Source organism: Coccidioides immitis (assembly GCF_000149335.2).
Source record: "Coccidioides immitis RS genomic scaffold supercont3.2, whole genome shotgun sequence".
Classification (NCBI taxonomy): domain Eukaryota; kingdom Fungi; phylum Ascomycota; class Eurotiomycetes; order Onygenales; family Onygenaceae; genus Coccidioides; species Coccidioides immitis.
Genome location: NW_004504309.1, coordinates 2,471,888 through 2,494,251, shown reverse-complemented (window position 1 = coordinate 2,494,251; position 22,364 = coordinate 2,471,888). Strand labels below are relative to the sequence as shown.

The window sequence follows — 22,364 nt, the reverse complement described above, 5'->3', positions numbered from 1 at the left end:
ATAGCCTTAATATAGGTTCCGATTTGTTAGCTACCAGTGTGCATCCAGACCTCCTGAGAAGGTTCCTGTGGCGGAGCGCTCTATTAACAAAAAATGCTTTGGAAATGATCGATTGAAATATCCCCAGCGCCCTACAAACACCAGACCCTGGCCTACTCCAAAAAATTTTTCATTGGAAAACAAACCAATCCACATTGCACAGGGGAAAGTTGGGAAAACAAAGGGGTCCCATCAGCTCTCCATCTGCACTCCACGGCCGCTTATCAACTCACATCCTCCCCGAATAACTCCCACCAATCCACCGGTCTGTATCGCTTCCGCTCCGCCTCCCGATAGCCTCCATTCAATATCCGCTAGGCCCTCCAGCCATGCAACTCTTGTTTGCGCCGGCACCTCTATATGTTGCAGTTCATTCGCCAATGCCGTAAGTATATCTGCCAATGCCAGTCCTTTACTGATTTTAAGCGTTTGGATTGTGTTCAAGCAGGATGTCACATCCGAAGTGCTGAGAAGGGTTTCCATGATCGTCTTGATATCCAACGGGCGGGGGGCCGCAATACAAGTATAGATAGTGTCATCGGTGATTGTTTCCGGCTCACGGGCGGGTTGCTGGTCTTTGGGGACGTCACGGAGGGGTAGGGGCATACCTGAAATTTGGGGGTTAAAAGGTGCGTCTAACTTAAGTGAATATTGAAGAGGGAACCATACTGCTTGCGTGGCACGCCTGGAGCACATTCAACGCTCGTCGCATATCGCCCTTACTCAGTCTCACTAGGCTGTCGATTGCGTCTGGTTGTATCCGCACTTGCTCCTTCTCAATGACTTGGTCCACTAATACCCGGATGTCCTGCTCCTTCAACGGACTAAATCTAAATCTAGTACATCTCGACAACAGCGCAGGAGTGAGCTTATGTGTGTAGTTCGCAATAATGCAGAATCGAGTATTGGCGGTATATTTTTCCATAATTCGCCGAAGGGCCATTTGCGCAGCTGCGGTCATCGCGTCGGCCTCATCCAGGATAATCAACTTGAACGCCCCGAGCTTGGAGCCCGCCTGGCCGCCGGGCGTCATCGAGAATATTTGTTTCGTGCCTAGTATCCTGCACTTTAGCTGGTTGCTAACCTTCCTGCTAAGAAAGGGGCCCGCTGCAACATACTGGCAAATGTCTTGATCTGCTCTCGCACAACATCAATGCCTCTGTCGTCACTAGCATTGAGCTCCAAAACCATCTGTCGCACATTTTTAACGCCGTATATCTGCCGGGCGAGGGCTAATATCGTGGAGGTCTTGCCTGTTCCTGGTGGGCCGTAGAGTAAAAGATGAGGTAGTCGCTAATTGCCATTCTTTTAGCTGAGAGTCTGGATGCCATATCTCACTTGGTTTTGAACTCCGGCTGCTTACATTTGACTCGATGAATCGATTTATAGTCGCAATTATATCTTGATGGCCGGAAACGTCGTCCAAGGTGCTTGGGCGGTATTTCTCGACCCTATTTGGAACAACCAATTAGTCGATAATTCCATGCAAATCAAGAAAGTTGAGATGAAAAAAATAAACAGAGCACACCATGGGAGGTTATCTTCAGCTTCCACGGGCAAATCCGCCTGAATTCTTTTGCCCTTTACATCTTCCAAGCTGGAGGATATTGAGTGTTTTGCTGGCTGGACATCGATATCCATCTCATCTTCGATGTCCGACATTTTGAGAGTTTAATGTGCGAAATAGTAACCTGGATCGTGGCCACAATCAGCTAGGAAATATATTCTCCAGACCTGGTCAAACCAAACGGGGGATATAGCCGTTGCTGTTGCTTCTGTAGTCGACTCCCACGACGCGTTTCTCTGCGTTCGACCGCGTAAAGAGGCTCGGCGGCGGAAAATCATTTCGGAGTGGCTGTTTGGGCGGCGGGCAGAATGACATCGGGAGGAGCGCATCTTACGTCGATGAATGCACAAGCAGCTCGACCCCCCTCCGCAGCAACCCGGATCGAAAAGAACTTACAGAATAGACCGAAGAACCATATAAACAACGCCTACCCAATATGCCGGTCTGTCCTGATGTCAATTCCTTCTCAGGCCGCCGAATGCTGACTCCCCCCCGCCTCCAGGCATACCACTCCATCTTCCTCCAAGAACCCAATGAACAAACAATAGGTACGCCGCACATAACCCGCCTCTCCCATAGGTCTTTCATATTTCGGGCATGTCTACGAGCTCCATAGCGAAGCTCTCCAGCCTTAATCAGACCATCAATCACTCACTGCCACTCTTAGGAAACTTCCCCATTCTCCCCCTCCGTACCCGCACCCGCGGACCTGCATACACACTCCCTACCCTCCCCGCCGGTTCTTCCGACGCGGACATTGATCCCGACAGCGAATCTTACGACTGCATCGATGAAATCCTCTCCCTCTACCGTGCGAACACCTTCTTTCGCAACTTTGAAATCAAAGGCCCTGCCGACCGCATGCTGATCTATGGCATCCTGTTCATCAGCGAGTGTTTGGGAAGAGTCAAGCCGGGAATGCCCGCTAGGGAAGCAGAAAAGGTTTCGATCCCTTAGAAAACTTACTTTTATTTTTGTTGTTCTTTCCTCCTTTTTGATTTGTCTTCAAAGCGAATAATCAACTAACAGGAAGAGTATATATGGACAGGTCCTGATTAATGCATCCCTTGATCACTTTGCGATCCCCGGAGATGCCTCGTTTCCACTTAACCAGGCATTTGAACCACCTAGAGACAGACAAGAAGCAGAGACGTTGAGACAGTATGATCCTTCTATATATGCCGTGATTTTCCTTTTAACTCTGATTGTTCTAATTTATTCTTGCCTATGTTTTTTTCAGATATATATCCCAAGTCCGACAAGAGCTTGCTATCAGACTTCATTCGAGATTATACCCCGGCGGCGTGGGACCATCCAAGGTATGAGAAAATTGCCTGTTTCTCTTTCAATCCTATCTTCGTCGATTTATCCTTGCGCATCGTTCTGTCGGCTAACCCTTTCTGGCTACATCTGCAGTGGTGGCTAAGTTTTGCGAAGCGCAAGTTCATGGGGAAGTCACTTTAAGCTGTTATACCAAATCGTGTTTGCGAGTGATTCTCTTATTTTTATCAAGCGTTTTGAGTCGCGAGATCAAATTACAATGGTTATTAAATAATCATTATTAGTTCCTGCTGTAACAGACCCTCCCTTCCCGAGTAGATTTCTCTTGGTAGAACTCAGTGAGTCGTATGAAAGATGTGCTTCGCGCTGTGTAAATATATACATACATCTCAAAAAATGAGTCTTACCAATGGGCAAAGCTCCTCCAATAAATACATAATGGTCCAAAATGAAAGACCGGCTAAAAAGAGGTTTCCATACATAAAAAAAAAAACAATTCAAACCTGCGCCATATGCCATTTCGGGCAAATGCTAACAGAGTACGTGAACATAGGTGTGAGGTAAAATCATGGGGTATTAGGCGATAAATAAAAGATACTAGAGGGCGGAGAGTAGGAAGTCATGAAAGGAAGGAATCAGGAGGAGTTTCGGCGTAAAGAAATCGAGAAGTAGAGATATGTAGGTGTACCGCGTAGACTGGTTTCAGTATAATTCTCGAAAGCCGCGTTCATCACAGCTCGAGAGGCTTAGTGTGATAAAAGGAAATGAAATGTGTGATTTACCACGAATCGCGTGCATCGCTGTGCCCTCCAGTGGTATTTCTCCGGTCCATGCTCTTCTTCATCTCGACCGATCCGATTTCGCAGACCTCCACGTCGGAGTCAAGATTCTGGTCGAATAGGAGCTTGGGGTTCAATGCAAAGGAACCCTGTGGAACAAATGTTGAGACAAAGATGACAAGTGCCATGACTGAATATTGTATGGCAGCAACATTGAGTATCGCGCTATGGATATTCCCATCCCCTTTGCTACCACCGGTTCGAATATAGACATCGTCGATGTATTGGCCCAATATTGGGGAGCTAATTGCGTAAATAACGATATACGTCGTATAAAGACATGCCATGACCGCGCCGAGGGCAGAGACGTTTTTCGTTTTCGATTCAACGCGTGCGAGCGTCGCCTGGATGTAGGCCGCAAGTGAGACGTCGCCGGCAGCCCAGCCAAATGATATGGGTAGGAAGGTGGCGCTGACTATCCATGCGTATCGAACATCGTTGGCAGGTGGATGCCAGAATGGCAGGTACCAAAGGATAAGGAGCATAATAGCGTCAACGCGTATCCAAGGGATGGGTGTGGTGATGAGGTTGGTAAATAAGAACACGAATGCAGCTCCGAGCAATTCGCCCAAGTTTGACCCGCCGACAATGACCTGAGACCAAGCGGAGTGACCGAGGTATCTTCTAGCGACGGCTGGTGCAATTGAGTTTTCGAGATATCTGTGGCCGTAAAAGGCAATAGAGTAACCTGGTATGAGCCAGACGAATCTTCGGTTACAGAGGATAAGTTTCGCTCCGGTCCAGAGGGATTCTCCGAAGAGATAGAACGAGCCAAAGACTGCCTTGATGTATGTTGGTTGATCCGAAAGCAGCTTTTCCCTTGCAGGCTGTTGGAAGGTCGTGTCGGTAATACACAGCCACACACATCCCGCGAGGCAGAAGCATACGGGGGTGATGATGAAGGAGTAGTTATTTCCAAGTTGCGGGATCAAAGCGAGGGCCGTACAAAACGCTCCAGCGGTGCCCGATATTTCATAGAAAACGTGGACAAGCGAGTCCATGCGTCGGAGCTTCTGTACATTTCCACCAACAATATCTCTGGGGATAACTCGGCGAATGAGCTCGACCATACCATATACAACTCCAGTGACACAATAGATGGGAATCATGCCATCCGTGTCATAGTGGCCATAGTAATGGAAGTCCATGCTGGGGTGATGCTTCCGAAACTCGACAGGGACAAACGTCCCGCCGGTGCTGGCATCTAGGACGAGGAGGAGGGCAGTGAAAAGGCCGAAGACGAAAATTGCTACGGCCAAGACCACCCTTGAGGATGCCCTCCTGACAAGAGGCGCGATAAGGATGGAGCCGATGCATTGGAATGCCTGGTTGAGGCCGGTGAGAAGTCCAACGCGTTCGAAGGTTTTGGGATGAGAGTGGGTTTTGAAAGCGTCGTAGTCATATCGATTGGTGGCGAGGGCAACAACTGATCCGTTAAAAGCTTCGAGGCCAAACTTATAGAGCATAATTCCGAGAATATAGATGGCGATATTGCGACGTTCAACTGGACTAAACATGTACCAGTTGTCCTTGACGGTGCCCAGGATGTGGAAAGCCATTGCCGCAGAAGTCAACGGATGGGAAGGGCTGCGACAAGTGGTCCGTTTTCATGCTGAGCGTCTGATACAATTTTCCAAAACGACACTATAGAACGGAGATGAATCGAAGACAACGATGACTTGATCGAAATCGAGGTCTTGCGGTGTACTTATCGAAGGATCGCGGGGTTTATGGAGAGCAAATCTCATGATTGCATGCATTGAAAAGTTGTGCCAATGATCTTCGACGCTCAAGGCCCGTGCAAATCGCGGGTTTTACGGACCAATTTTGTGGGACGTCCAAGAAAGACACATTATTACCTTCCCATGCTTAGCAGCACTGCGAGGAAAGCCTTGGGTTCCGTGATTCGCCTGAGAATGCCAAGGGGGAAAAAGAATAGGCAGGATGGCGGCTTTTAAAAAATAAATTAAAATGAAAAAAGAAATGAAAAAAAAGAAATGTTACACTTGAAAAGCATGCTCTTGAAACGAAATACACCGGATTGAATCGGACGCAATGCCGAACGGTGCTGCGCCTAAGCGCACAATGAACGGCGTCATGTTCGCTTCAACAGTTAGTATAACTACTCGCAGAGTTCTCGAGTCGATCTCCTGAGATTGGCGCCTCGCCAAAAGGTGCTTTCTCAAGAGATTTGATCGAGAGACAGTCCTGCAACAGCGGTCCACCCGGACAGGCCATCGCAACTGTGGAGTCAGGAAACCCAACACTCATTTGACTGTTATAAATAGCCCAAGCAGCAAGAACATTTATCTTGACAAAGGCCCTGGCGCTCAAATTCCCAAACCCCAGGTAATATGCCCCAGATAAACCTGGAGGGTTTGAAGGTTTCCGGGTTCATCCTCTCGTGGTCGATTCTGGAGAACGTGATTCTGGGCACATCAGCCAAAAGTCCATTTCCCCGTGCTATGCCATGCGAGATCTCTGGAGAAGAGATAGCGATTGTGCTACAGCTGCTGGTTGGACGTGCCACGCAGGGAGCCCAGAGCACACAGCAGCTTGGGCGACCATTTCCGGACTGCTGGTATTTGGGCTCCGCTCACAACTGCTCCTTCCGCCATGTGCTGGCATCTATGGCATATTATTGAACGGGATGGCCTGATGATGTGCAGCATTCCCACTTCGAGGGCCAAATTAGCTTGTTGAGCCAGGGTGCAAAGCGCGGTGGGCAGCAGATGTGATTTGGCTGAGAGAGCAAGGGGGCCGGGAAAAAGTCAGTTTTCCCTGCGAGCGCAGAAATCGAGGGCAAATCCGATTGGCACAATCCCACACGTGCCCCGAGAGATGGACCACAATCCTCCTCCCGCAAGCTTGATTTCCCTTAGGCCAATCTGCTGCATGGGTCCACGCCTCCGGAACCAACTTCCTGACGGCTTGCCTGCTTTATCTCAACTCCCCAAGGTTGAACGAACAGCGGAAACCAACATGGCCGTGCCAAAAAGATCACTTTTTCCTGATAATAATGGGAGTGGTTCGAGTGGAGTGAATTCGCCTTGGAACCGTGCAGCAAGGGCCTTCTGAGACTCGCATTGTCCCAGAGTCCCGGATGTCACGCTGTTGCTGCCGCCTCTCGCGTCGAAATCCGTCACCGCACCAGAAAAAACCTTAAAAAATCACGTGAGTCTATCACGTGATGGGCGTTTGCGCCAGGCAGGTTTTCAACCGGGACGGGCACGGCGACGTGCCGTGCTCGTGCAATGGCGATCCCAAGAGCATTCCAGCATCGAAGGGGCATTCCCAAGCGTCAGGCGTCATTGATTAAACAATATACCTACGCCAGTGAACTACGAAATTCGCTCACGTCTTTGCGTTGAGCAAGATCTTCTCATGGGATCGGCTGGTACCCACTCAATACCGTGCTAGAGCCGGGGATGGCGGCGATATTGCTTCGAGCTTCAAGGTTGTTTGTTTCGAAGCAAGGAATTTGGATGGGCTTAATTCCCCAGGCAGTCCGAACCAAATGGATCAAAGGACGCCTTGCTCCCAAGCGCGGGGGAAATTCAATTTTCACCTTGCACAATCTTTCGTCATCTGAACCGTTCTTTTTGATAAGCTGTTTTGGCTTCTAGACTCGGGGTATGCAGGGTTCTACTACGGATTGTCTGAAATCAAAAGAGAACGGAATAAGCAGTACGGAGCAATGTATCAGAAATCGCCCAAGCCTTGGAATCAGGGCACGCACGTCGATTGATTGGATCTTAACGTCCACTGAACTGATGGAAACGTCTGGGCCGCACCCGACATCTGTTGCACGGCCAGAATACTTGAGAATGAAGTAACGCGTGCCCCATACACCGTAGAATGGTGTAGAATAAACCTAGGAAACACAGATGGAATAGGATATGGACATCTTTACCCTTTTGCTTCCCTTTCGTCCTCCCAGTATCTGCTATGCTTCCTCCAAAAAGCCGCTGATATTCTACGGAGAGCTCTGACCTGGTACGTGTAACTAATGAGCAAGCTCATTTGTGGGTGGAATTGTGGAATTCTGAGTGTACCATACACTTCCTGAGGAGCAACGCCTCCCAGTTGAACGCACAAAAAAGAAACTAGCTCCGTATAGACGAGTGACTTGCAAAAAGAAACTCCAAAAAAGAAACCATTGTTTTGCATCGGCCGGGAATCGAACCCGGGGCCCGTCGATGGCAACGACGGATTTTACCACTAAACCACCAATGCTGTTGTTGTAGAGCTGCCGACCTTCTTTATCACTTCAACAAAAAAAAGGGCGAAGATAACCCTTAACCTCGAGCTCGCTTGCTGTTACAGCCATGATCCCAAGAAGTTCTTCACATCCGATAGCTTGCTGGCCAATCATCCGGGCACACGGGTTGATATTCAGCGCGCATTGCTCGCGCTTCGGTTACGGCGGCACATGCACTCTGGCTCTGAGCTCGGGACCCCAAAATTCATACCAGCCTTTGTTTGCCAATGACTAAACCAATGCACCAATGCAGGCAAGATCAGGGACGCCTCGAGTCTTTGACCTATGGTCCACATTCTCGTTCGCCAGGAACCAACTTTAAAAAAGAGCGTATGGGAGGATGGAAACGGAGGACAAATCACGCTGTCTCGAACTCCGTTAGTGAGAAACGCCTTTCCGGTGTCAATTTCCCCCCCCTCCCCCCCCTTTATCTTCCCTTTCTGCTCTTGATTTCAATCCGTGTCGCGAGAAAGGCGCCATTCTAGTCCAGATCGCTGGATATGTATCCGGTAAATTGACCTCTGCAAGGCCTAACCCTGCTGATCCCGGTACGCTGGTGCTCGGACGTTGTAGGAGGAATCCGTGACAATCAACGGGTCTTCTCCACATAATGACGTGAAATCGCAGAGTTTCTTACCAACAAAAAAAAAAAAAAAAAAAAAAAGGGTACTCCGTAGTTCCGTGGAGACTCAAAAAGTTATTTTGTGAGATGCATCAACCGCGAATCGAACGCGGGCAGCTTGCTTGGAAGGCAAGCGTCATACCACTAGACCATTGATGCTTATTTGATGAATGTAATTTTTCGCCAATGCGATCATCAAAGTCAATGTGGTTTATAGGGAGTATACTCCGTACATAATTCTATAAAAAGGAAAGCTACGGAGTACTCCCACTATGCCCTTGATGCTTAATTCTAGAGGCCATCGCTTTCGATTAGGCTGCTTCGAAATGCAGCAGTGAGTACGGAGTATTCTGTGTTGCAAAAAGATACAGGCATTTGCGGCTTGCCCACCAACAACGAAATATTTTATACGGAGTACATCCCATCCGTATGTAAAAATACGTGGATAGATTGCACTGTGCCTACGGAGTGGTTGCAGACTCCATTATTCCCTTTTTACTATGAATGCTCCACTATACTACTGCCTATGCATACCGGTGTAGAGTTTGGAGTAGCCTTCGCCTGAATTTTTGTATATGCATAAAGCAGTGAAAAGTGTGTTGTAGCACGGTCCAAGTACCCTATAAACGTACCCTCATCCCGCGTTTTGTCCTTGCTTTTCATCAGAATTTCTAGCTGATAGGTGAAAAGCTCTGGGCAGTTGTTTTATCCGGACTTCTTTGCAGATGTTGAAGTAGACAAAATTACGTCTATACACGGGATAATCTTAGACGTATCCCGTGAAACCAATTCATTGGACCTTCAGGGGATACGTGTCAAAGCGCTCAGTTTTGAAACCTGTGGGAGACAGGATCCATTGATAGCTTTCAAAAGCCTAGATTGATGGGTTGAAATAGGCTAAAAGCCTTCCCAAGTAAAGGAGCAGAGAGACTAGGTGCTCTTTTACTCCGTACGGAGTACAGAGCGCCAATTATGTGACACCAGACACTTCAATTCACATCTCCAACACCAATAGACTACTCGTCCATTAACGGAGGTGTCAAGTAGCAATCAGAACCAAAAAATGAAGATGCGGAGTTTGTGTCAGCGGAGTAAAAAAAGGAACTTTTTCTGCATCGGCCGGGAATCGAACCCGGGGCCCGTCGATGGCAACGACGGATTTTACCACTAAACCACCAATGCTTGTTATGTTAAGGCTTTCTACCTTTGACTACCTGAGCTTTATTCTTTTGGATAAAAGGAAAAGGGGCACAGAAATAGAAATGAATGTTTGGATTCGTTATACGTACTTTGTCGGATTGTTGAAACTAGCCGAACGTCACTTATTCTTGGACATAAATTGTCTTCAAGAGTGGCTGGTCATCAGCTATCCCGCTGGTACGAAATGCAAGGTACCAAGGGCACTCCTAACCCATATGAACATGTATGTATATAGGATTCTAAGATATTTACGTCTGCATATCAGTATCCTCGCTCTCCTTTGGTGTTTGACCCGGCGTATCTATTGCAACCTTTCTCTTTTTTCTTCCCGGAACTCCACGAGCCTCCACTCTTCCTCCCGCTGGAATAACACGGATGGCATGAAACACATAACCCTCCGCTCCACCCCGACCAGTCATAAGCGGATGCGTACGTCCTGGCAGAACTTGCCATGTACGGACTCGTGATGTCTGGATCGAAGGAGCCAAAAGTAGAGATGGATCTACAGGAAAATCATCATCCTCGGAGTTTTCGTCTTGAAAACAGTTCCGCGTGCCGTCTTCTAGGACCGCAGCGGACTCCCTTGTTCCTGTGCCCTGGCTTTCTTGAATTGCTTGCTTCCGGTTTAAAAATGCGGCCCGGCGCATTGTAGAGTATAAATCGGATAGCTTTATCAGCGGTTCGATATGTGGGGAATATACAACCACAGGCGCTGAACCAGCCAGCAGCGGAACAGTGTATTTCAAGATGGAAGCGGGGTCCATCAAGGTTGCAACAACCAAACCATCGAAGCCACCGGCACGGGCCTCTTGTACGACTGTGCGTACTTTTGTCCATCGGCGTCGCTTTCGATAATAAGCGCCCCTTCTACTAGGCTTCCAGTCCTCAAGGACGGAATCAGGAACAACCGCTGGCTCATTAGTATAGGTGTGATCGGAATCAGGATCCACTAGTTGGATCCAAGACAGCGTTTTGAGATGGGTGTAGAGAGGATGAGATTCGGGCGGATCGTTAAGGTCGTAGGAGAAGTATTTTAATAGGGTAAGGTTGGGTTGGAAGTTGGGATGTATTACGGTCAGGGTTGTATGTTTGGCTGACATAGGCGCCGGGCGATGTCGGTGGCGTGGTTGGTGGCTAGGAGCTAAGTGAGATTCTGGATGGTCGCCGAGAGATTTATCGTTGGGATTTTCCACCGACATTATTTCCGTTTCACCTGGTGTATCACTGCTGGGTTCCGCTTCCTCCGACGCAGATAGGTCCGACTCTGTTGAGGAAGGGTAGAGTATGCCCATTCTCTCTGCCATAGCTGCTACTACTAGCCCTCCTGTATCATCAACCACAAGCCACCGGCCGCAAGCTTGGGCTGTTGTTGAATCTGGTGGAGAATCTTCCCCACCATGATGAACGTTTGCCCAACACCCAATCAGCCCTAACAGCTCGTCCCGTAGTTCCATAGTCCTTGCCGCATCTTTATCGTTCAACATCCAATTCGTGAGGAGCGATACATCGAGAGGAACCGGCGTAAAACGCTTTAAATATTTCTTCCTCTTCCTCAGCGTGTATTTGGCCCGGGAAAAGGCAGTCTTTTGGTCAAGGGCGGAATGCGACCGTAGAAGTTTGGAAATGATTTCCTTTCCCGCACCAGTTGTCCCTTGTTTGAGATTCTCAATCTCCTCCATTGTCATGCGCTGCGCGGAGTTGTCGTCTATGATATTTCGGTTGTCGCGGGGCTGAGGGGTATCATCCTCTCCCGTTCCGTTTCCAAGATCCGGACCATCTTCGAGTTCTGCCGGAGTTGAACCTTCAGTCATCAGCGCCTCCGTATGTAGCTCTGCTGCGGGAACAACACGCAAAACATGACCATTTTCGTCGGCCTCGTCAAGTATCTCGAAAGTCAGGTAAAAGGGCCGTCCAATGATCTGATTTGCGGGGAATGAACCGTATTTCCCAAGAGAGATGGTCCTGGTGGCAAAAGGTTAGCTATAGAACGTGGGAGACTGAAGACGCTCAAGCTTGAGGAACAAGAGTGCTCACACAGGCTATGCATGAAACGTACGTAGACGGGATTATCTGCTGGACTTTCGTTGTTCCCGAGGGCAACTGCAGCGCAATGTAAGAATTGGGGGGTATCCTCGATTCCATTTTTATTTGGAACCTCCTGTCACATTCGCCCACTACACCCAGGCACAAATTGGCTTTCCGCTCTCGTGTCACGCCCTTCCAGGCATGAACTTCTCCCATTTGGACCAGGTTGCTTTCGCTTTTTTCGCAAAATCAGAAATCGGATATAGGAATAATATAAACCCGTTATTACGTCATCGCCGGCGGAATTGGCCGTAACGGGTTTAGCTGACTACTTCGTATCTCACGGATTAATCCGATCAGAGGTGATTGGTGGCTTGCCTGGCGCATTCTGAGCTGCCTGCGTCTCTTAGGCCATGATGACAACTTCAGGACTGACGATTCCCTCTGCTAGATTACTACTTTGAGCGTCCGCACCATAGTTCTAGCATCCTGGCCCCTCGATATCTGACCCGCTGCTCCCGCATAGCCCTGTTTGCAGCCACCTAGCTAAAGTCCTTGGCGTGCTTGTATTGTACGACATCACCAGTCCCTCCAACTCTCTGCCAACCATACTCGCTTTCAAGTCAGGGCTGCAGTGGATGACACAAATCATTGCACTCTTCGCCTTGGGTCAGCCTTGAAAACACCGGCAATAGACTCCTTAAAACCCTTCAACATGCGGCATTGAGCCACCGCACCCCAAGAACCTTTTGCGGCGAAGTGCGGGCATCATGAGCGTGAAGCAACCCGACCAAGAGGGGCAGGATGGCTCGCCTGGGCTCATTGAACCAAGGCCAAATGTTCCCACTAATTTGGACGTGGTGGCGGACAGCACGCCGTCCGATCAAGACAAGCCTGTGTTTTCGGAATCTATGCTAGGTGAACTCCCAATTCCCTTGTCGGAGACGACCGGGGAACCACAGACACAAAGCCAGCCTAGTGGGTTTGGGCAGCCCCGTGCATCATGTCAACTGGAAGATGATCACAACAGTGAGCAGAGAACTGCGCAGCATGAGATCGGAGCTGAGGGGGACTCAGGTCTCCGCCCGCAAAGCCAGGCAACCAGTGAAACCTGCAACTTGTTTTCGAACAATATCGCAGATTCATCGCCCCAGAGAACTATTGAACTTCAGTCCAACAATCCTTTCAAAGCCAGGTTAGAGCGCCGCTATAATAATGCTATATTGGACTCAAACAGCCATGATGGCCGGTCGCATCCTCCGCGTAAGTCACTATACATATCTTATCCGGCCTTGATAACGATGCTGAAGGCTAACACTTTGTCTGGCTATATTTAGAATCTCGTAAAGTGGATAGATCAATGTCACCACCCTCTCTAGCACGAAACGCTGCTGACGCTATATTTGTGGACCATGCGAATATAATCGCTTCTGGCCACGAGGCCACGATGAAGCCGGGTACCGAGAACAAGGGCCACTCCGACATACAAAACGTAAATGCCGCTTCTGGGTCAAATGATCCTCTAATTCCTACCGACAGTACTCGGCCCACCCCGCCGCTACTGTCACCAAATCTCATTGAACTTGAGGAAACCGAAGAGAGGGAAGCGCCTCATTCTTCCGCTTCGTACCAACCACCATCAGACAAGCAACGGGCACCTTCCCTTTTAGAACCTCCTAAGTCGGCTCATGTTGCAGAAGAACAGCCAACGTTGCAGGATACACCAAGTGAAACTCAAGGACCGCAACCCCCGGCACAACCTTCGGATATATATGGAATTCGGATAGTTAATTGGACAGATGGAGTCCACAAAACATTACGTCGGTCTCCTGTTCTGGTGCAGAATGAAAACGGGCCCTGTCCACTTCTGGCACTTGTTAACAGCCTTGTCATGCGGACTCCACCTGATATTCAATCTCCCCTTATAAAAGCATTGCGTTCTCGAGAAAGAATATCTTTGGGGTTATTGATACAGTCTTTATTCGATGAGCTTACGACATATGTAAATGAAGAGTACCAACTCCCTGATATTGAAGATCTTAGCAAATTCCTTACCATGCTTCACACAGGAATGAATGTCAATCCGCGCCTAACTCCAGTATGTTGCTCCAGAGACTCCTCCTACCTAGTTGTTTTTCTAACAGATCTTAGAACGTAAATCCTGACCAGCCAGGAATGTTCCATCAAACACGCGATATAAAGCTGTATAGTGCTTTTAGCCTTCCGTTGGTACACGGGTGGCTTGCTTCTCCGGCTTCAGAAGCCCACAAAGCAATGCTTCGGACAGCGGAGTATCATGATGACATTCAGCTACTACACTTTCGCAAGGAGGAATTAGAGGAAAGGGTTTTGTCAGGCGGTACGCTTACTGCTGAGGAAGAGCAACTGATCAAGGATATTGATCATATACAACATTTTGTCAATGTGGAAAATGCTACCCAATTGAGCCCTTTCGGTCTTGGACATTTGAATCGTTCCCTTGCACCTGGAACTATTTGTATCCTTTTCCGGAATGATCACTTTTCTACATTATTTAAACACCCACACTCACAACAATTTTTCACCCTGGTAACTGATGCCGGCTATGCTGGTCATGCAGAAGTTGTGTGGGAAAGTCTTGTGGATGTTAATGGAAGCGGATCCGAATTATTTTCTGGGGATTTTCGTCCCGTTGGAGCTGCACCATCCTCCCCTGCACAGCGACGTAAAGACCAGTCCATGGAGCACAGTCAAAACCAAAAAATGAACCCAGGCCAACATAACGAGCAAACAGACGCGGACTATGCGTACGCATTAGCCCTTCAATTCCAAGATGAAGAGGAGCAACGTGCGCAACGTGCGCGAGCAGAACGCAACTCAAGCCGTCCCGAATCTCAATCGTCCTGGCAACCGGTCTCACGCAGACAACATGCTCGACCTACAAGTACTAACACCCCCCAAGACCATCGACACGTAACTGGCCATCGCCAGCCTCGTCAGACTCAAATTATTCGCCCACTTGTCCCTCCAGCACCGGAGACGCCCATTCGGCAAACCGTCTCTGCTGACGACCCGAATGCACCACCACCAACCTATGAACAAGCCGCACGGACACCACCATACAACCCACAAGACCATAGTGCTTCTCAATACGACGGACAAAATGGTATTGCCGGACCTAGGTCTTCAAGCTACAACTACGGATCTGGCCGAACTCCATATATGAACCATCCATCTGCCAGAAGGCGGGTGCCTATGCCAACATCGGCTTCAACGCTAGGTGAACGGCCAAGAGAGAGAGAGAGGAGCAAAGATTGCGTTGTCATGTAATTTTAACAGCCGGATCGACTGCAATTGTCCTCTTCTCTGTGACCCAGCAAATTTCTACCGTCTAGTGGCGAGCGGACCTATCCGTCATCTCGTATTAGAGCAATAATTTGGTTCAAGCCTGCTTTTCTCGACATGGTAGCGATTTTGAGTTTTCCCTATCCGACGATGATACTATCCGCATGTACATACAAACCCCCTGTTATTATTCTTTTTTGTGCCAGTTCTTTTGATGACACTATGTGCTGCCAGCAATCTCAGCACGGTCCGGACCTGAGCCCATGGTTTTATGTGAATATTTATACCCGTTCCTACGAATGAAATTATATGTATTTCTGACCTTTCATTTCATGAGCATGGACATAGCCTACTATATGTAGCGACTGGTGGAGTTAGAAAAGGAGCTCATTAACAACTTTATGACTCCAAAACAGAGGCAAAAGGGGATACAAGTAGGATTAAAATTACGGAGGTGAATTAAATCAGGTATATATGTATGTCGTGACGCCAATTGGTCAAAAACGATGTGAAATATTTACATCAAGCAGTTAAAGCCCTCCGAGGTGAAATCTAGATTTTACGCCAAAAAGAAAAGAGCTGAAATTTTAAAGAAGTGACCACAAAGGGTGCAATGTTATTAGATTTCCAAATTTCCCAACACTATCTGCGATCATACAAATGATGGTCCAGCCCAGATCCAGGTCCTCCGTTCGAATGCCTTGGTGGCAGTTGAGATATTTGATGAGTGGGCTGCTGAAGGCTTTGCTGTTGCTGGGTTTGTTGCGAGAGTGTCCCTTGAGAATGTAGCAAGCTACTAGATGGGAACAAATGACTACCAGCACCATTACCGCCGCCGCCGCTTTCGGCACTGGGGCCATGTCGGGACAGCGTCGATGGAGGTGTATACGATCTTTCCAGTGGAATACCGGGTGTTCGGCTCAGACTCGGGATCTGCGAAGAAGGGGCATGATTGCGATTGAATGGAGAATCGCTTTGCTGACCCGGATTCAACGAAGGCCGATGACGGCGTTGGGATTGAAGTTCATGTTGCGCGAGTAAATGCTGAGATGGTGGTAATGGCGATGGTTGGTGCCTGGGCGAAAGGGACGGTACTCGTCTCGCCGACGGTGTGTATTGCTGGGAAGCTCCACTCTGAACGTTTTGCTGTCGATAGAGATGACTCGGCTGAGACTGGCTTTCCAAAGTAGATTGGACTTGACGACTAGAAGAGCTTGGAGAATAGCCGGTAAAGCGCGATGATGGTTGATGTGGTGCCTGATTCATACTACCTGATGGCGGCATTGGGGACGTAGGCCTGGCAAGGGGGGGCTTCGACGCAAAGGATATACTGTGGCGTTGAACTGAAGGACTATTCGGTTGGGAGAATGGTTGTAGATGCTGGGTTAGGGGAGACTCTCGAGTAGAAGAGGTCTGTTGATTCTGGATCTGCAAGGCAGATTGGGAAGGCTGATGTGTGAAGGGTTGACGCTGGCTCGCCTGAGACTGGGCAGACTGAAGAGAGGACATCGGGATTGAATGGGGAAGGCCAGTACTTGAATATACATGGCTTGAGGACCGTTGCCTCGTCAACCGCGAAAGGTGCTGATCGGCTGAATTGGCTGCCTGAGATTGCTGTTGCCCTCGAGGGTCAAATCTCGCCATCCAATCCTGATTCAGAGAGCCTGCTGCCGGTGTACCATTGAAACTACCAGGAAAGTCCGAATAGGATTGAGCAGAACTCATCTGAGAAAGAGATTGTTGTTGCAGGGAGTGTGACGGTTGCGAGTGGTGTGATCCAGAAACGTACTGTGCCCGCTGGTACTGCTGGTTTGCAGTATTTACCTGATCCTCTGAGCGGACTGCATGGGAAGGCGTCCCATGGCTTCCTGGATATGCATGACGAGGAGAAGCCGGGCGTGGAGTCGCAGTGGAGCCTGTATAATCGCTACCTGCGAATCGTTTCCGAGGCTGTGGATCCTCCGGTTCATCGTTCAAGATATTCATGATATTTGAACGTTTGGCGGGCACCTGACGCGGTGGCTCCGAGCTTGCTTGCACTGGTGTGGAACTAGGTCGAGAACCGGGGCCGGAGGGTTCCTTCTGAGACAGGGCAGCTGGGGTTGAGCGATTAACTTCGAGGAACTGGGTCGGCTGCCGTAAGGCAGATTTGGGATGGCCCAGCATGTCCCCGGACGCAATGATACCTGGATGCAATTCTGTTTTACTGTTAAGCTGTACTGGGGATGCCGCGGTCGATGAAACACTCCTACTGGGCCGTCGAGAGTGAGACTGAGGCGTCGTGGCAGCCTGCACGCTTGGGCGGGGTTGAAGGTAGGACGCCTGCGAAAATTGAGGAGTTTGCGACAGCGACTGGTATCGTGCCGATTCTTGAAGATCCAGTCCATGAGACGGGATGTTAGGTCTGCCCATATTTTGGCCATGCGGACCTCCCATGGCTGCTTGCGTTGAAAGCGCAGCAAGAGTTTGTGGTTGGGGTGGCTGACGTTTCAACTCCATTTCTTGCAGGTGGCCACTTGCAATATTTCCTTGCGTTGGCGCAGGCCGAACCTCAACACGAGTGTCGCTGAAATAACCCATTCGAGGTCCATGCTGCGCTCGTTGGCTTTGTGTAACATGCGACCGTGCTGCACGCTGCTGCGAGTCCTCATTGGAGGATAAAGGTACCATCTGGGCCCCTCGAGCTTGGACCGAAGCATAAAACGTCTGCTGCGACTGTGTCTTCTCCATAGGTTGACGAGGCTGAATTGCTGGCGGCGCAGCAGCCAAAGGAACAACCTGGGGTTTGGCTTTGGCTGTCAGCGGTCTGTCAACCAGCTCGGTCGTGTCCGTATTAGGAGCCAAAGGTCGAGGACCGACTGATGAAGGAGTAGCGTCGTAACGCCGCTTCGTAGGAAGACTTGGAACTGGAAGAGGTCCTGTCGGCTCGCCTTTCAGCTTCTTAGCCTCCGCAATTGATGCCAATTCCTCCAATTCAGTTTTCCCAGAGTCAACGCTCCTCTGGAAATAATTTCGAACCTAGAGTCCCTGTTAGCCTGGGCTCTCTTGACGAAGAGTTTAATTTCGAGTATGTTACCATTGTTGGAGTTTTTGTCTTCATGAACTGGGATATGCCTTCAAAATCCCTGCCAAAATGCGCAATGAGATCAGGAAAGTCACGCTGCTCCGGTACAGACCAATAGCTTGTAGGCTGCTGGGACCCGTATCCGCCTTCGGCTTGCTTCGGTGGCAGCTCTCCTTCCATTAATTCTGCCGTGGAGACGTCCTTAGGTTCCTTTGCGCGAGCTCTAGTTTTGGACCGCGGGGCGATAGCGTCAACCGCTTTGTCCACCTCAGTCTTTGGTTTCGTTACAGTAGGCTCTGTGGCATTGTCCACGGCCGACTCAGGCTCAGGTTTCGGCAGAGCAGCAGCAATTGGAGTGTTATTTACAGTTTGCTGTGCTCTGGCTCTTCGACCACCACGGTTTCCGCCTCTTCCGCCACGTCTAGCAGATTTTTCTGACGGCTGGTCGTTCCCTTCTTTCGCATTATTTCGTTTTCCCGAACTTGGGGTTGGAGTACTGGTTTCAGTGTCAGCAGCGAGCTCGCCAAATGTGGGAGCTGCTGCACGTCTCGGCCGACCAGTATCAGTAACTGCCGGGGTTGTTTCTCCAGTTTCATCACCATCATATACGGGACGAACAACACCAAGATCTGCCATAAGTGCGTTGGACTTGGGAGGCCTGGCGACGGTCCTTCTCCCACGACCGCGTCGAGCCCATCTCTTATTCAATTTAGCTTTGTATTTCATTTCTTCCTTCGTCAAGTAGTAGTGGTTGATGCATTGCTGGAAAGTACGTCCCGGCAAGGCCTGCGCAATTCTACCCCATTTTTTCGGATGGGCCATGAAGGTATCAGTGAAGATCTTATGTTCCTCTGGCGTGAAATCGTCTGGGGGAAGATCAAACGCGAAGACTTCAAATGCCTTGGCCGGATCGATGATCTGGTTTGTATCTTGAAATACGGAGGCTTTCTTTTGTATTGGATCAAACATATCAGGTATGGGTGCTTCCCGGGCTAGATCAGGTCTTGCTGTCGCTTCTTTGTCCCTGCGACGTGCATTTTCTTCTTCAGCGGTGATGGTGGATGCCTTCAATGCGTTCTGGAAATCCAATTCACTGTTCAGCCTGTACCCTCTGCGGCCTTCGAGGATCGGATTGGCCACGGAAGTGGAAGCAGCAGGAGGCGTTGAGGGCCCTGAAGCCGCTGCCTTTTTCTCTTCAGCTACTTTCTTCCGATCCATCGCGTCGACCGCAAGCCTCCACGGCCTGTAATACGCGCGATACTGCTCCCGTAATTCGGCATGCTGTTTTGCGATCTCCCTTCGTTGTTTCATTATCTCGTCTCGGAGGTCGTTTTTTATGCTCTCGTGCGTCTTGAGGGCTTCTTGGTAGCTTTCCATGTCGGAGAAGGGAGTTGGAGGCCCGTCGTTTAGGAACGGAAGGTTCTCCAACGCAGGTGCCTCCGCGACAGGGGCTTCCACGGGCGGAACTAAGATGGGAGGAGCGTCAGGAAGCTCGATTTCACCCGCCTCTTTGTTTTCATCTGGAACAGCTGCTGGAAGCTCATCCGGCTTTTTAATCTCTGCTGCGGCACGCGACTCATCGAGTGATGGAACCGCTCCCTCCGCAATAATACCCAGCATCTGGATTTTGAGCAAGAGACCGACTATGACCGGATCTTCAAGAGGAGGTGGTGGCATGTCGGCCGCTAAAGCCTGCATTTCCTTCTCGAACCGCTGTTCTCCTTGGTTAAAGTCCTCTTCGTCCAAATCGTCCTCCTCATCCGATACTTCACCACTAGACTCCGTGAGTAGCAATGGGAACATGCTGTTTTCCTCTAGCTTAGAGGGCTCTTCCACTTCTTGTCTCTTGGGGTCTACTTCTCGGGAGATTATAGGGGACTCGATGGCTTTACTTATAACCTCTTCCACCGCTTTTTCGAGGTCTTTTTCAGGACTCGCCGAAGTAGGGGTTGACGCCGGTTTCTCGTCGTGCTGTTTATCCTCGTTACGGGGCTCGTTAGATGCCGACAAAATCATATCCTTCTCATCAATAAAGGTCTCCCGTTTCGCAGGTGAGCTGGAGTTGATGATTGATGGTCCGCGACTGACGTATCCAGGTCTAACCCATTGATTGCTTCCCTTTGGGCCATTTCTTTGGGCAATGGGTCGCTGTAGCGCCCTTGGCCCAGTGGGTACGTTCGAAAATGGGATACGAGGGGAGGTCTGGCTGGTGGATTGTCGTCGAGGAGTGATGGGAGAAGTGTTAAGGTCGAGAGGTGCGCGGCCAGATCCCTGGGAGGTGAGGGCGGAAGGTCCTGTCGGAGGAGACATGGGGCCCGAATTCTGCCGTGACAATGAATGCGGTCTGTCTTCGGTTTGGCTTGACGGCTGGAAGGCTTTGTCCGGAGCAGAGGGTGTAACGGCACGGTGATCGGGTAATGAAGCAGGCGGGATACTAGGGGATGTCGGAAGGGGTCTGCTCGCGCGCATTGCGACTTCAGTTTTGCCACGTACATCTGAAACGGACAATCGGCGCGAACGTATGTCAGAGCCATGGTGGGCGTCCACACGATCTGCTCTGGGGCAGGTCGGCGGACGGATGGAGCTAGAAACAAAGATATCATTGTTGGTCTTTGCTATCGTAGCTGGAGTTGAGACAGATGTTGCCCGCCCTCGGGAATCTGTCGTGTTGGTTGGTAAGGGCTGTTTGGGGGCATTGGCTGCCGATTGACGGGGGCTCGTCGCTAATGCACCAAAGGCCGGAACTTCTGGAACTGTAGGCGGAGGTGAAAACTGCGGAAGTGGATTGTTTGCAGGGGCGTCCTGACGTGGTCTCTGCGGAGGCTGTTTATCCGGCGGCTTCGGTTGGTCCCGTGGGATGGTTGTCGGAATTGCAACAGTTTTTTGAGGGACTTCGGGAACATCGTCCTTGGGAACGGTTGGTGGAGCAGCCGACGATGGAGTCGAAATAGTGGAAGGCGACTTGGTGGCAGTGGTCGATGCGCTCTTTGCGTCTATCCTGCTTGGAACCCGGTCTTTCTTCCACATATCAGGGCGTTCCTGGTTTCGCTCTCTTTCGTCTCTCTCCGGGCGTCTATCATCTTCTCGTCGTTCGAATCGATCACGCCTCTCGATTTCACGGTCCCGTTCCCTTTCCCTTTCCCTCTCTCTGTCTCTATCTCTTTCCCTATCCCGCTCGCGCTCACGATCACGGTCTCTCTCACGTTCAAAACGGGGTTCGCGATCTCTCCAAGCATCTCTTGAGAGACTCCTCCTGCGGAATAAATCGCGATCGTCTACGAACACCTTACCTCTCCCCCGATCGCGGTCTCCACGACCACGACCACGTAAAGAACCACCTCGAAGTGGCGAAAGATCCGAGAGCATCTGACCAGGTGGGCCATCTCGAGAAGGTCGTCGTAGCCTTGGTATGTCTAAATCCCTGGGTACCGAATCTCGAAAATCTCTGAGCGGCGGAGGCGATCTGGATCGACCACGACCAAATAGCGGACGGCTATCTCTTGAGTCGTAGACCCTATCCCTGCGCGGCCAGTCCCTCTCAAGATCCCGTCTAAACGGAGGACCATCTCTTGAGTCACGAGGATCACGATCCCGGTATTCTCTCCCTGGAATGCCTCTGCCTCTAGGGCCAACCGGCGCAAAGTGGCCGCCCCTGGACGAGTCGATCAAAGCCTTTGGTCCTCTAGGCGGTTCGCGTCCAAGCGGAATGGAATTCGCATCGTCTCCTCCACGAGGTCCAGAAGGTATATGTGGACGGCGGTCGCCATATCTATGGGGAGAGCGGTCCCTTGGAGGGAATCGCGAGGCCATTTGCAAGTATCACCATCGACAGCAGCAGGCAGCCCACTTGGTTCCGAAGCGAATGCGCGTTCACGTGATCCCTGAGGTGACGTATGCTTTGTTACCTGGAGGAGAGGTCGCTGGCCAAACCAAGAACCAAAAAAGGAAAAAAAAGAAAAAAAAGGATTGTGATGGAAGGCAAATTGAGCTGGAGGAGAGGGTCTGCAAGCAGGTCTGCAGTCAAGATACCTTGCAATTGTTTTGTTGTCACTGCAGCTGGAGCATCTCAGTCACATGTCAAAGTGAACAGTCTGCGCCGAAAAAGCAAGACAAGGATATGAACTGAAGAACTGGCCCTCCAG

At 50.0% G+C, this 22,364-nt stretch overlaps 7 protein-coding genes and 3 non-coding genes across 10 annotated transcripts; 3 read left to right on the top strand and 7 right to left on the bottom strand.

Moving 5' to 3' along the window:
• Positions 1 to 152: 152 nt before the first annotated feature.
• Positions 153 to 1,783, bottom strand: CIMG_06393 (activator 1 subunit 3). The gene is made up of 5 exons (XM_001242496.2): positions 1,568 to 1,783; positions 1,403 to 1,490; positions 1,158 to 1,332; positions 709 to 1,092; positions 153 to 647 (listed from the first exon to the last, which is right to left on the bottom strand). The coding sequence occupies exons 1-5, from the start codon at positions 1,699 to 1,701 to the stop codon at positions 232 to 234; spliced, it is 1,197 nt and encodes a 398-aa protein (XP_001242497.1). The 5' UTR covers positions 1,702 to 1,783; the 3' UTR covers positions 153 to 231.
• A 190-nt stretch (positions 1,784 to 1,973) lies between these two features.
• Positions 1,974 to 3,182, top strand: CIMG_06392 (ARP2/3 complex subunit Arc18). Its single transcript, XM_001242495.2, has 6 exons — positions 1,974 to 2,048; positions 2,109 to 2,154; positions 2,274 to 2,548; positions 2,655 to 2,767; positions 2,847 to 2,925; positions 3,023 to 3,182. Exons 1-6 carry the CDS (start codon positions 2,043 to 2,045, stop codon positions 3,068 to 3,070), a joined length of 567 nt encoding a protein of 188 aa, XP_001242496.1. The 5' UTR covers positions 1,974 to 2,042; the 3' UTR covers positions 3,071 to 3,182.
• A 483-nt stretch (positions 3,183 to 3,665) lies between these two features.
• Positions 3,666 to 5,285, bottom strand: CIMG_06391 (uncharacterized protein; the record flags this gene model as incomplete). The annotated part of the gene is made up of 1 exon (XM_001242494.1): positions 3,666 to 5,285. One exon carries the CDS (start codon positions 5,283 to 5,285, stop codon positions 3,666 to 3,668), a length of 1,620 nt encoding a protein of 539 aa, XP_001242495.1.
• Positions 5,286 to 6,080: 795 nt separating this feature from the next.
• CIMG_06390 (uncharacterized protein) lies at positions 6,081 to 6,371 on the top strand (the record flags this gene model as incomplete). The annotated part of the gene is made up of 1 exon (XM_001242493.2): positions 6,081 to 6,371. One exon carries the CDS (start codon positions 6,081 to 6,083, stop codon positions 6,369 to 6,371), a length of 291 nt encoding a protein of 96 aa, XP_001242494.2.
• A 1,520-nt stretch (positions 6,372 to 7,891) lies between these two features.
• On the bottom strand, positions 7,892 to 7,962 carry CIMG_15055. The gene has a single exon. It is a non-coding gene; the product is annotated as a tRNA-Gly (tRNA).
• A 735-nt stretch (positions 7,963 to 8,697) lies between these two features.
• Positions 8,698 to 8,768, bottom strand: CIMG_15054. The gene has a single exon. It is a non-coding gene; the product is annotated as a tRNA-Gly (tRNA).
• A 952-nt stretch (positions 8,769 to 9,720) lies between these two features.
• Positions 9,721 to 9,791, bottom strand: CIMG_15053. Its single transcript has one exon. It is a non-coding gene; the product is annotated as a tRNA-Gly (tRNA).
• Positions 9,792 to 9,908: 117 nt separating this feature from the next.
• CIMG_06388 (tRNA (adenine-N(1)-)-methyltransferase non-catalytic subunit trm6) lies at positions 9,909 to 12,027 on the bottom strand. The gene is made up of 2 exons (XM_001242491.2): positions 11,866 to 12,027; positions 9,909 to 11,771 (listed from the first exon to the last, which is right to left on the bottom strand). Exons 1-2 carry the CDS (start codon positions 11,949 to 11,951, stop codon positions 10,058 to 10,060), a joined length of 1,800 nt encoding a protein of 599 aa, XP_001242492.1. The 5' UTR covers positions 11,952 to 12,027; the 3' UTR covers positions 9,909 to 10,057.
• A 239-nt stretch (positions 12,028 to 12,266) lies between these two features.
• On the top strand, positions 12,267 to 15,486 carry CIMG_06387 (uncharacterized protein). The gene is made up of 3 exons (XM_001242490.2): positions 12,267 to 13,097; positions 13,172 to 13,932; positions 13,986 to 15,486. Exons 1-3 carry the CDS (start codon positions 12,605 to 12,607, stop codon positions 15,141 to 15,143), a joined length of 2,412 nt encoding a protein of 803 aa, XP_001242491.1. The 5' UTR covers positions 12,267 to 12,604; the 3' UTR covers positions 15,144 to 15,486.
• Positions 15,487 to 15,532: 46 nt separating this feature from the next.
• On the bottom strand, positions 15,533 to 22,032 carry CIMG_06386 (uncharacterized protein; the record flags this gene model as incomplete). The annotated part of the gene is made up of 2 exons (XM_001242489.2): positions 15,533 to 18,176; positions 18,235 to 22,032. 2 exons carry the CDS (start codon positions 22,030 to 22,032, stop codon positions 15,801 to 15,803), a joined length of 6,174 nt encoding a protein of 2,057 aa, XP_001242490.2. The 3' UTR covers positions 15,533 to 15,800.
• Positions 22,033 to 22,364: the final 332 nt, after the last annotated feature.